Genomic DNA, 13308 nt, shown 5'->3' on the forward strand with positions numbered 1-13308 from the left:
GGCCTCAGATCAGAGGTTAGAGAATATAGGTTAAAAACATGAGAATGTGAAATAATAATCAGCAATCACATATTGGGCACATATGTGCCAAGCATTGTGCTAAGTCCTCACAGGCCTGATTTCAGTTCATCTTCACACCAAAGTTATAAGGGAAAGATTGAGATGAAGAAGCTGGGGCCTAGCAGTCACACAACTATTAAGTGGGAGAGCTGGGATTCTCCCCTCTGCCAGCCTCTTTCTCCTCACTATCAACTCTCAACCCAACCTCTAACCACTATACTACCACCTCCTAAATTTTAACTCAAGGTGCTCAGTTCATCCCAGGTAGGTCACTACAACTTAGAGAGATGGGAGTCATTACTAGAAGGTGTCCATGAAAGAATGCAGCTCTTCAAGTAAGTTTACGAGAGAGGTAGGGAATTGTGTTGTTGGCCAATAACATGCCCGGGTCCATGGAATCCACAAGTGAATTTGACCAGTGGGTGACCATTTCAAGCAAGAAAAAGCAAAGTGTAAGAAATGAAGAATAAGCAGAAATTGTAGTTGCCTTTAAATATCTGAAGGAAGTGTCATGTGGGGGAAGAGGTAGGTTTTTCTTGGTTTCATAAAATAGGGCTGTCACAGGAGTTGGGTCCGGGCTCCATATAAAGAAGGCAGTGCTGGTCATCTTGCTTGTCCAAAGGAAAGTCGACTTCCTCAAAGGGGTGAGCTGCCCACCCTTGGAGGTGGTTAAGCAGAGGATGGTGCCCAACTGTCAAGAATGCTGTAGGTTCCTGTATTGGGTGAAACTGGGACCAAATGCTCTGTGAACTCTGAGCCCCTCTGGAATTGTCTACCCTGCTGGAGAGGCCCCTGGAGACACAGGTGCAGTCTGTGTGCCTAGAAAGCTAGACCAGATACCTGGACCCTCAAGTTCTTCTATGCCAAGCATGGGCAAGTCACTTCAGACTCCTGTCTCTCTATAAACGTGGAGGGGGTGCCTAGCCTCTCTAAACTATTATGTTCTAAAGCCTGTGATTACTGGAATGGGGAGCTGGGGGTAGTTTATCCCAGGAGAACAAGAAGAAGAAAAATAAACCGCAGAATATTTTCCCAGACGCCATCTGAAATTCAGCCTGGGTCTTCAAGCCTCTTGCAATCAGAAATGTCCCTGCCCCTCGCCTGTGCTAAGTGATGTTAGAAAGATGCTGACAGCCAAGAGGCGGGTACTGTGGGAGCCGCCTCCTACAACACTTCATCAGGGCCCCGACCTCCCACAGCCTGCAGGGGCTCACCCCCTTCCTAGACATGCAGACTCATCATCTTCTCTCCCAGGACTGGCTCCCGGCTGGATGTGAGGGCCTCCAGCCAGGCTCTCCCAACGTGGGTGCAGTGTCTTTCTCCCCACTGCTCCGAGGTGCATTTGTCTTGTAGAGCCAAAAGGGAGGCTTGTCCTCTAGTAAACTTTGCCTCGTGACCCTTTCCTCCTCCAGAGTGGGCCATCCGGTTGGCTAGGCCCCAATTCCCAGAATCTCCCAAGTACCTTGGACGCTGGCTCCATTTCCTGCCCCTCCCCAGACATTGGTTGAGCAACAGGCAGCTGCTGGGCGCCCCACATTCTGTGGCCCCAGTGCACGTTCTGGGGTGACAGGGACAGAGAGTGAGGGTCCCTTTCTGGTTTGGGACAGTCTCATTAGACCAGTGGTTCTCAACCTTCCTAATGCCGCGACCCTTTAATTCAGTTCCTCATGTTGTGGTGACCCCCAATTTCATTGTTACAAATTGAACATAATTAAAGCATAGTGATTAATCACAAAAACAATATGTAATTATATATGTGTTTTCCGATGGTCTAAGGCGACCCTTGTGAAAGGGTCATTCAACCCCCAAAGGGGTCACGACCCACAGGTTGAGAACCGCTGCATTAGACGTTTTCATCCTTGCTGCTTGGGGAGGCGAACGTTTGGTAAAGGAGCACACTGGGGAGGGGCCAGGCATGGTAAGTGCTATCCTTGCCTGGGTGCTGTAAGGCCCACTCATTTATTCTCAGGCTGAGCATGGTGCTAGATGAGAGAATAGATTTAACCACAAAACACTGCCATTGGGCGTACAGCCTAAGGGTGAGAAAAAATAGGTTCTAAGCTTATCCCCTGGAGCAGTGCCTCTCAGACTGTACTGTGAGCTGAGGCCTTGATAAAATGCAGTAGGTCTGGGTGGGCCTTCGCTGCTGCCCGTGCAGCTCCCGGTGGTGCTGATGCTGCCGGTCTGGGTCATGGAGAGCAGCATGGGCTTGTGAGCTACCCGAGAGCAGGCCAGAAGCAGCGCAGGGCCCGCTCTGGATGAACAGTGGTCAGGACAGCAAGCAGGAACTTTCCGGAGGAACCCTGGGAAGCCTTTCTTTCTCCCTCACACTAGTGTCCAGAAGCCAGGGCTCCAGTGGCCTTTTCTCTCCCCCAGTGGAGCTCTGGTCGGTGCCAGGACCAGGGTGGGAGCTGTTGTGGGAAAACGTGTTCCCAGAGGTGTCCTTGACCTGGGCTGAGATGATGGCAGCGCTCAAGGGGCCCGGGATGCTTTCCTCAGCAACGTCCTCTTGTGTTTGCAGACTGTGCCGGATGCAAGGAGGAGATCAAGCACGGCCAGTCGCTCCTGGCACTGGACAAGCAGTGGCACGTCAGCTGTTTCAAGTGCCAGACCTGCAGCGTCATCCTCACCGGGGAGTACATCAGCAAGTGGGTCTCTCCCCTCCCACCGGCTTCCTGGGCCTGGGCATCCTCCCTGGGCCAGGCTGCCCCATCGGCCCTCGCCTGCATCTCTAGCATCATCTCCCTTCATTTCCATCCGGCTACCACATCACAGCCTCAGTCAGCATCTCACCCACCTTGAGCCTCCCACTGTGTTTCCTTTGCCTGAGATGCTCGTCTCCCTTCTTCACATGCTCCTTCCCTTCCCTCTGGTCACAGGTGCCACCCTGTGCTCATACCATCTCTTACCACCTCTGGCCCCCCACTACTGGCCCTCATAGTGCTCTGTTTCCTTCATCCAGGCTAACACCATTTGCAATTACATATTTATCCATGGTAACTTTTCAGTAATGATAATTACACTTGCTACCATTAACTGAGTTTTTATTATGTACAAGGAACATATTAACTGCTATATATGGACTATTCCATTAAACCCCATAACTAGCATCATGAGGTATTTATCCCCGTTTTAAAAACTATGGAAACTGAGGCTCGGGGGAGTGAGTAACTTGCTCCAGCGGTAATATTTAATGTCTGTCCTCACCAGGGTGGGGACTTTTTTTATCCACTGCTGCCTTCAGCACAGTGCCCAACCCATAATTAATAATCTAGTTGTTGAATGAGTTCAATTGATATGAGAGGAGATGACGGATGGGCACACAAAGCCGTCAGGAGAGAGGGCCCAGCTCCTAGCGGCCTCGCACTGCAGCACTAGACTAGACAAGCCACCTAGTGACCACATTTATACTCGAGTACCTAAAGGAATTATGCCACAGACGCTCGCAGCTTTGACACTTTGTGACCTGAACACTTCCGAGGTACCACTCTCTGGCCCGACACTGGGACCTAGTGAGCATGTAAAGTGCAGCATGCACGTTTCTGCTGTCAGGAGAGTTACAGTCTCACAGGGAGATGAGCTATACACATAGAGGACTATGACCCCGGGGGATATGTGATAGGGAGCTCAGGAGAAGTTTTATTCCTTAAGACCTTCTTGATCATAAGTGACAGAAAACCAAACTCAAGCTCACTTAAAAGCAAAAAAATGGAAGTTCACTGACTCATAGGAACAGGAAGGCCAGAGGCATACTAGCTCCCAGCGTGGTGAATCCAGGGGCTTACTGAGATGTCGAGCACTTTAGAAGTCTCTCTCTCTCTCTGTCTCTCTATCTCTATCTCTATCTCTATCTCTATCTCTATCTCTATCTCTATCTCTATCTCTATCTTCCTCCTCCCTCTGCTTTCCTCTGTATTGAATTCATTCTCAAGTATACCCTCCCCAAGTGGTAAGATGAGCATCAGCAACTCTAAGCTTTCTTTCTGTCAGTTTAGCATCGCAGAGAGCGAGGCCTCTTTCCCAAGAACTCCAGCAAAAATCCCAGAGCTGCTCTCACTTGGCCCCCCTTGGGTCACATGCCCATTTCTGGCCAATCACTGGCCAGGAGGATGTGACCCCTAGAGACAGAGCGCAGCCCTCTGTGGCCCACAGTAACTGGCAGAAGGGGAGATGGATACTGGCCAGGCAGCACTGGTCTGTGTCAGAGGCCCAAGCGAGGGCTTGGAATATTCGGGGAGAGGGGAGATCACTTCTAGCCAGCAGGAAGTGGAATCTGTGAGAGCTTCATGAAAGATGGTGGTATTTGAGCTGAACCTTAGAAAGGGGATGAAATTTGAAAATACAATGAAGGAAAGCTTCTAGGCAGAATGCCCAGCCTGGGCAAGGTAGGGAGGTGTGGGGCACATCCGTCCTGTTGCCTGGAGCTCCGGAGTGTGCACAGGTGCAGCAGGGTCCGTGGCTGCAGAGGTGCACTGAGGTCCCATCACTGAGACCATAGTGAGTGCCATGTTAGTAGGACTTCGCATTCCCCTCTGTGCTTGCCAAGTCAGGAGTGCCCTTAGTGAGCCTGGGAGCCTAAGTCAGAATTCTCTGGGGAGTAAGGGTTTGCTCAGAGCTCCACTCAAGGGGGCCCAGCCTAGGCTGCCCACCACACCTTGGGCCTCTGCAGCCTGGCTCTGGGCTCTTCCTCTGTCCGGCAGCAGAATGGCAGGTGCTCAGAGGCACTGGCTCTGGCATCGATGCCTAGGTTAGAAGCCCAGTCCACATGACCTTGGCAAGACACTTCATTTCTTCGAGTCTCAGTTTCCTTTTATAAAAGTGGGGATAAGAAGATGACCTACCTCATAGGGTTGTGTTGTGTAAAGGCTCAGAGATCTGTGCTTCGTACCTAATAAGTACCTAGTAAGTATTAATTTTACTTTCGCTTCTTTTTTAAAAATGTATTTTTATTGATTTCAGGGAGGCAGGGAGAGGGAGAGAAATATAGAAATATCAATGATGAGAGAGAATCATTGATCAGCTGCCTCCTGCACACCCCCTACTGGGGATTGAGCCCGCAACCCGGGCATGTGCCCTTTACCAGAATCAAACCTGGGACCTTTTAGTCCGCAGGCCGATGCTCTATCCACTGAGCCAAACCAGCTAGGGCTCGCTTCTCTTTTTAATCATATATATTTTAAATTCCCCAAGGCCTTATCAATCCACGGGTCCAAATGCAGTGGTGTTGGCATTTATACCCAAACTTTGCTGGCTCGTTGTCCCTACATCCTGACAAATGACTTTATCCCCTGCTGAGTCACCCTCCCACACCCACAGAGTGAGGGAGGATTGTCTCATGGACCCACAAACAAGAGTCTCACCTCCAGACTTTGCTGGGCCTCGGTCCTCACTGCTGCCTCTCCTTCAGGAAAACAGTGACTGCCCTGCTGCCCAGGGTGGGCTCCCAGCAATCCCAGCATGGCAACAACTTGGAGATGGAACAATGACATGCCTGTCCCTTAGTCTTCCTGTGTGTGAGCCAGTTTTGTCACACCCCAAAGTGGGGGAAATGTTCTTCTCTTCTCACAAACAACGTCGGCACTCAGTGAGATGTCATCAGATCCAGTCCTTAGTAGCTGAGCCCCACACGTCCTCCTTGAATACCCTTCTCATCAATCATAGGGGTTCCTCTGCCTGCCACTTGCCAGGTGCTCGCTAGAGGCTGGCATTGTGCTGAGCCCTGGGCCACATCCTTCAATCCTCATGAAAATCTGGGTGAGAAACCAGACTGACTGGGTATGAATCTAACTCTAGGCCCAACAAGTTGGCTTTTCTCATTCACACAGTTCCGACTACATAGGGCTGCCTTAAGGATTAAATGGAATAATCTATGTAAAACACCATCTGAGGGCCTGCCACACACCAAGCAATACATGTCAGTGGCTATTAGTAGTAGGGGGTAGTACAAGAATAATTAACAACAATCTTATTTACTGCCTGATAAGTTATAAGCACTGGGCAAGAATGGAGCACAGAGGAGGTGGTCGGGAGAGGTTCCTGGTATCTGGTTATCCAGGAGCGCAGTCAGGAGACTCTTTCACCACAGGTGAAATTTTTAATTAGAAGAGGAGCCCTTAAGGATACACAAAGAATTGATCACATTGATTACCTCCTGGTTTTCCTGGAAGAGAAACTGGGAGGGGCTGGTAGGAGGGTAAAGACTTTTCCCTTTATGCCTTTGTAGTGTGTCAAGGGCAAATATTATCTATGCTAAATAAAATAACTCCTAATAAAGTTTAAGTATTTTTTAAAAGAGCCCTTTGGGGTAAAGGGTCTTCAGAGAATGGGTCTGGAGAATGTGTGGGGAGGGGAAAAAAGGACAGTAAAAAAGGAACACCTGACCAGCAGCAGACCAGCGGTTCCCAGACATGCTTAGGGAGTTTGTCAAGATACAGATTCCCGGAGCCCCAGGGGTTCTCTGAGTCTGTAGATCTGAGGGGTGTCTGGGGAGTTTGGATTTTTAATGAGCTCCCCCAGTGCTCCTAATCTTGGCCTAGTCCCCATCAACTGCAGGTCCTGGAACTTCCACAGACACCACCACCACCCCCCCCACACACACACACACAGAACCTCCAACTTCCTCTTCCTGTGTGGATTTCCTCTTGCAGGGATGGCGTTCCGTACTGCGAGTCTGACTACCACTCCCAGTTTGGCATTAAGTGCGAGACCTGTGACCGATACATCAGCGGCAGGGTCTTGGAGGTGAGTGGGTACAGGTAACTGTGAAGACGTTTAAGCAGGAAGGCCTGTGACTCCCAAGTGTCATCACTGAAGATAGAGAAGTCACCCTACGCCCTTCTTCCATAGCCTTCCCCTCCCCCACTTCCTCTGCTACGGCTTAGCTTGCTAATTGACCTTGAGCAGATAACCTTGCCTCTCTGGGTACCCTCAAAATAAAAGGCTGAACAAAATTATTCCTGGTTCAAAAATGCTGTGATGGGAGGAATATCAGTAACCTATCAGACCCAGGTAGATTGCGAGTAATAATTATGATTTCTTTCCCAACCCTGCTAAAGAATGGAAGCTGTTTTTTATTTTTTAAGCATTTGGTAAATGTGCTGATTTAAGAACCAGCTTGTCTAGCAGCCTGCTCCCTAAGCCCTTCTCTGGCTGGTCCATCACCATGGCAACAGCTTTCCTCCGCCTCCAGTGCACAGCTTGCTCTGCCAGTGAGAGACAACCTGCAGCACCCTTGCTGAGCCCCTGCCTGAGCCCCCATCCACTTGCCTTCCTGGCCTTCCTCCCCACACCTGTGGGCCCAGAAAACCATCATAGCTTTGGGACCACCTACCTTGAAATATTAGGAAACAGGAAAGAGTTTGGTGTAAAGGAAAAACAATAGCCTAAGGGCAGGAGCAATTGGGTTCTAATATTCACTCAACTGCTAACTCATGCTCAGGTTGGAGGTGAGTATCTTTGCCTTTCTAGGCCCCTGTTTTCCTATCTGACAGTGGCTGGGGATGGCACCCTGGCTCAGCTGTCTGGGGCAGAATCATTCATTCTAACAAATCTGGCCAGTTGGTTGTGGTTCTCTGGAGTCAGCACTATGTTAAGAAGGATTCTGCAGCTACATCTAGGCTCAGCAGGAGAAAGGACCCAGAAAGACTTTTTAAAAAAATTGTAGGGAGTCAGAGAGACTACGCTAAGCAAGTGCAGAATTGATAAACTGTTAAGCATTTCCAGGGAGCATAGGAGTGCAACGTGGAAGATAGGGCCTAAATCAGGAGCACAGGCAGGGAGGGTAGTAGGACCAGGTTTCCAAGGGCCCGGTACCAGGGTGAAGGGTTTTCATGTAATTCACTGGGCAGCGGGGGCTTGTGGAAGGACCTAGCAGAAGTGACCTGCTTAGAGCTGCACCTTAGAGAGGATAGCCGGATGTACATGGGCCAGATGTGAAGGAAAGAAACTGGAAGTGGGAGGCCAGCGAGGAGGCCATGACCCCACGGGAAGGACTCAGGAGGTACAGTGGCCGTGGGAAGACCAACCACCCTGTCTCGGAGATCATGGAAGTGGAATTCCAATAGCTTTGCAACTGAGAGGCAACTAGTAGACATGAAGACTGAAAGAGAAGAGGCCAATAGTTGAACCAAAGTGGCAAGCCTGGGTGAGAGGAAGTCTGGTGTTGCCCTCTGCAGATCTGGGCAGACACACAGTGAGTTCATCTGGGACAGGTTGTTACTGAAATTCCAGGGTGGTTTCAAGAGGGCAGTCAAATGTGGATCAGAGCTCAGAGACAACGGTCAGTCCTAGGGGGACCTAAGAAGTGCTAGGATTTGAATAATAGCACCATGGGAGTCGTCGGGATTTGAGAAACAGAGGTAGAGAGCGCGCACTGAAGGCAACCTTGGGGGTTAGCTGCTTACAGGTGGCAGGTGGAGGCTGAGGAGTTCTCAGAGAAAGAGGCAGAGCAGTCGGGGAGGTGGTGAACAGGGGAGGGGCAGTGAGAGGCCAGACCTTCAGAAAGATGGTGAGGTCGGTCAGAGTGGTGGTCAGATTCTGCAGGGCAGTGAAGGACCGCGTGGGCTGAGAAAAGACTGTGGAGTGTGGAGCAAGTCAGCTGCAGGGGAGCTATTTGTTGGGTTTGCAGGATTGTATGGGAGGAGCATCCAGATTGTAGTGGGATAAAAGGTCAGTGGGATGGGAGATCATAAAAGCATGCTTTTCCTTCAAGAAGGGAAGGAACTTGGATTACATGCGGGGCTGCAAATGGGAGCTGCCCCGGCCTTCCCAAGCTGCTCTGAAATTGTCAGTGGGGGCTGACTTTCCTGCCTGTTACTCTCTTTGAGCGTCCTGGGAGCCTCCTCTTCTAGGGAAGCTGTTGTGACTGCGTTTCAATTGATTCCATTCGTATGAGGCTCCATTAGCATCTTGGACATATTGATTCTTTTCTTAGAGCTGAAGACACTGTCAGCAGTCAACTAGTTCACCCTCCTCACTTTACAGATGAGAGCAGTGAGCCCCAACACATGTGATGCTTTTCCAAGGTCACACGCAATGTTTCTGGCAGAGAGAGAGAGCAAACTCTAGGACGCCAGGCCCCTTCTTCCCACACTGCTGCCCACAGCTCTCAGCCACTCAGGGGTTTTTGAAGTAAGGTTATGTCATGAGAAATACATGGCTGGAGTGAAACAGACTTGCATCCCAATTTTGCCACATCTAGCCATGAAACCTTAAGCAAGTCACTTTCCCTGAGTCTTAGAGTCTTTATCTTTTAATGGAGAATGCTACTGTTATTTCACTCCTAATGGAAACATATATTTTTTTCTATTATTTCACATTAATAATAAAGAGCCTGGGAGTAGTTCAGGCACAGCTGGATCAAGTGCTCAAACAAATGCATCTGGAATATCCCGCCATCTTGGTTCCACTGTCTTCCGTTGACTTTATTCTCAGGAAGGCTCTCCTTCATGATGGGGAAGTTGGACCCCAGTGGCTCCAGGCTTATTCTTCCTATCACCCAGCATCCCCAATGGAAGGAGAATTTCTCTTTTCTGATAACTCAACAAATATCCTGGGACAGCCTCTTACTAGACCAGTGGTCGGCAAACTGTGGCTCTCGAGCCACATGCGGCTCTTTGGCCCCTTGAGGGTGGCTCTTCCACAAAATACCGACTTCTGCGCATGGGCCACGAAGTTTCAATCGCACTGTACATGCGCGCCTGCACGTGGTATTTTGTGGAAGAGCTACACTCAAGGGGCCACAGAGCCGCATGTGGCTCGCGAGCCGCCGTTTGCTGACCACTATACTAGACCATCTCAGGCTCATCTCTGAACCAGTATCTGGACCAGAGCTGGACTACGCTTATTTGTGGTGTCAGCCCTACTTCTCTTAGCCACATGGACTGACCTGGGGAGTGGGAAGTCCCACCCAGGAAAGGCTTGATGCTATTTCTGGAAGAAGGAGGAAGGATGTTGGCCAGGCAAAAACAACAGTTGCCCACTAAAGAGCTCAGCACATTGCCAGGTACACAATAGGCACTTAATTAGATTCCGTTTCCCCTTCCCATCCCCTCCCCAGGCCGCCCCCCAATCCCTTCCTCAGTGACAGAGCTGAGTATGCTGAGCACCAGTCATACTCCTTCCTTCCTCGTCTGTGTCCTGGCCGAGGAGAACCACACACCTGGTGCCCATGTGCTTTTCCTACCTTGTGTGTGGTGCTCTCCAATATGCCCCCCCTTTCACGTACTAGAGCTTCACCATTATTTCCTCACCATTTTCATGACTTCAGTTTGTTACCAAACAGAATATCTCATCTGATCTCACTGACTTGGTTTCCCTTATGCTGGTGCCAGCTGCTCTGGCAGCCTCCCTCCCTCCCTTATTTCTTCCTTCCCTCAAGCTGTTTTCAACGCCATCCACGGCCAGGGTGCTGAAGTGGGCACGAAGCCTCTTTCGGCCGAGGCTGTGTGGTGGGGTGACATTTAGGAAGATGCCAAGCTTTAGTTTTGCCAACATGCTATTGCCACCCTGGAAAAACAGGTCTATAATTCAAATGAAAAAGAGACACGAAGTGGGAAGAGGCTACTAATTAAACCAATTATCCCTGCCACGGTGTGGGGGCATCAGTGCCACGACATCTCAGCTTGCGAAAACAGCAGGCTCCTTCCAGCGTTTGAACAGTCTGCTTTGATGACAATAAGGACATTTTATCATTGGTGAGAACCACGCAAACCATGCAGAGTAAAACAAGGAATAGTGGCGGGGTTGTTGTTTGTTTGTTTTCCTTTTTTAAAAATCTGTCCTTTTCACATTTTTGCTAAGTTTTTAGACTAAATCAAGTATTTCTGGAATAAGCAAGCCTATGCCCAGACTCCCCCGCCCCAAAAACTGATTTGGAAACAGGCCTTCAGTGTTACACAATGATAATTTTTTAAAAATATATATTTTATTGACTTTTTACAGAGAGGAAGGGAGAGGGATAGAGAGTTAGAAACATCGATGAGAGAGAAACACCTATCAGCTGCCTCCTGCACACTCCCTACTGGGGATGTGCCTGCAACCAAGGTACATGCCCTTGGCCGGAACCAAACCTGGGACCCTTGAGTCCGCAGGCCGATGCTCTATCCACTGAGCCAAACCGGTTAGGGCCACAATGATAATTTTTTGAATTGGAAGGAACTTGTTAGCATCAGACCAAGTGATGGCTTGAGGATTAAGGAGGTGCTTTAACAACCCCTCCCAATATCTATCAATTTCCCCCAGACATATCCCCCCAGAAAACTTCAGCCTAACATGCAAAATACACCTTCAAAACAAGCCCCACCTTCTAGCCCAACCAGTGCACCAAGCTCCTCCCATGTGGGAATCCCGGAGCTGCCACTGAAGGGCTCCGCATACCAAGTCCTCTTGGCTGGGATTGTAGTGTCAGAGCGGTCAGCGTGGAGGGGAGTGAGGGGCTGGTGACCAGCCCTCAGGAGTCCAGCTCCAGCACTGCCCCTGGCTTCAGTGAGACCTGATTCAGACCTTCTCTGAAGCTAAAAAAATTTGCAGCTACAAGTCATTTTCATTTTTCCTTAAAATAATGGTAGGGAAGGAAAGTGGGAGTAGGGAAGGGGGCTCACCAGACTGGGGTGAGCTGGAGATAGGGGTGGAGGCACCAAGGTACAACAATCACGGGAGCTGCCTGGGGATCAGAGGCTTGCCAACAGGTTCTGGTTTTGTGGGTCCCTTTGTTTGTCTCCTGTGTATAAGAGTCTGTCCTTCCATTGCCACTCTCATAATATTTGCTATGTCTGTGAACCTTGCGTACTCTTTCTTAACTAATACCTGAAATTGTCTTTAAGTTGGCTCACTTACATATAAGGAAATATATATAACTAGAGGCCCGGTGCATGAATTCGTGCACAGATGGGGTCCCTCAGCCTGGCTGGTGACCGGGGCTGATTGGGGCCATCTTGCCCAGTCGGGGAGGGGCGGGAGGGGAGCGGGAGGAAGGACTATGGGAGGTTGGTCTGCAGTAGGAGGGTAGCTGTGGGAGCGCACTGACTACCAGGGGGAAGCTCCTGCGTTGAGCGTCTTCCCCCTGGTAGTCAGTGCACATCATAGTGACTTGTCAACAGGTCATTCGGTCATTTGGTCGTAACGCTTGCTTAGGCTTTTATATATACAGATAACAGGAAAGCCAGGATCACTTGCTCATAACCAAAAAATAAGTATAGTACTAGCTAGATTTTACTGCTTGTAGAGGCTCCTGTTCTCATTCTTATAAAGGTAGGTTAGTAAGTTTGGGGTAGATGTTAAAGGCATACTGCACCAAACTGGTACTTTCTCATTGAAAATAAATCAGAAGAATTGATAGAGGATTGAAAAGAAGAACATTTTTCCCCCCACTGATCCAATGTTATTACCTCCTGGGCCCACGTACCCTATAAAAGCATCTGCTGCGCCATCAGTGGTGAGGGCCCCATCCTCAGGGGCATACTGGGATGTCCTCAAAGCAAGCCTGGTTCCTCATCTGGAAATGAGGTGGGATTGGTGGCCTCCAGACGGCCCTTCTACTGCAAGGACAGAAGTGTGGGTGTCCGGGGAAATCCCCCGAACTGCCATCAGGGGCCCATGCTGTGTAATTACTGAGCTTCCTGGATGGACTTTTAGATAGTTCTGGACTCTCCTGGGTAGACTCCCATCCAACCTCAGGGCCATGAAGATGCCAGCAAAACTAACACACCCAGGAAGTGTTCAAACCCAACCTTCCCCCCTCCCCCCCCCCCCCACAACAGCCCCAGGTCTGATCTCCTATTTCTCCTTTTTATTTCCATAGGCAGGAGGGAAGCACTACCACCCAACATGTGCCAGATGTGTACGCTGCCACCAGATGTTCACTGAAGGGGAGGAGATGTACCTCACAGGTAAGCAAATCGGACCCCCTGTAAGGCATTCCGATCCACTCAGGACTGGAAAGGAGATACAATCGCCTTTTATTTCAGTGTTATCTTGCTTTGGGCTTATCCTCAGATTTGCAATTAACTCGCCCCTCTCTGGGTGGTTCGGGAAAGTTGCCGGTGTGGCTAATATGAAGTGACATCTAATCTGCCTTCCATCCCTTTGCGCCTCCACCCGCTGCTTGGCTGGCCTGCTTCCCTGGCAGTGCTCTGAGCAGACTCCTCTGGCTCTGCCTGGGGGTGGGAGGTGGAGCTGAACACGGCCACAGGGTCAGAAAACCTCAGAGGGATGCCTGAGTTGCAGAGTATCTGCAGCATCTCCCCTCCG

The 13308-nt window shown here is 50.0% G+C and overlaps 1 protein-coding gene across 6 annotated transcripts in view; it reads left to right on the top strand.

The window, feature by feature from the left end:
- ABLIM3 (actin binding LIM protein family member 3) overlaps window positions 1–13308 on the top strand; it is a 104818-nt gene that overhangs the window by 55327 nt on the left and 36183 nt on the right. For all 6 annotated transcript variants that reach the window (XR_009453095.1, XM_059698851.1, XM_059698853.1 and 3 more), the window contains exons 6-8: window positions 2582–2708; window positions 6708–6801; window positions 12860–12947. Coding sequence is in view for 5 of the 6 variants with exons in the window: in XM_059698851.1 (XP_059554834.1) it covers window positions 2582–2708; window positions 6708–6801; window positions 12860–12947 (309 nt within the window). In the remaining variant the exon portion in view is untranslated. The remainder of the gene's footprint in view (window positions 1–2581; window positions 2709–6707; window positions 6802–12859; window positions 12948–13308) is intronic.

The sequence above is a fragment of the Myotis daubentonii genome, chromosome 5 (genome assembly GCF_963259705.1).
Source record: "Myotis daubentonii chromosome 5, mMyoDau2.1, whole genome shotgun sequence".
NCBI classification, from domain to species: domain Eukaryota; kingdom Metazoa; phylum Chordata; class Mammalia; order Chiroptera; family Vespertilionidae; genus Myotis; species Myotis daubentonii.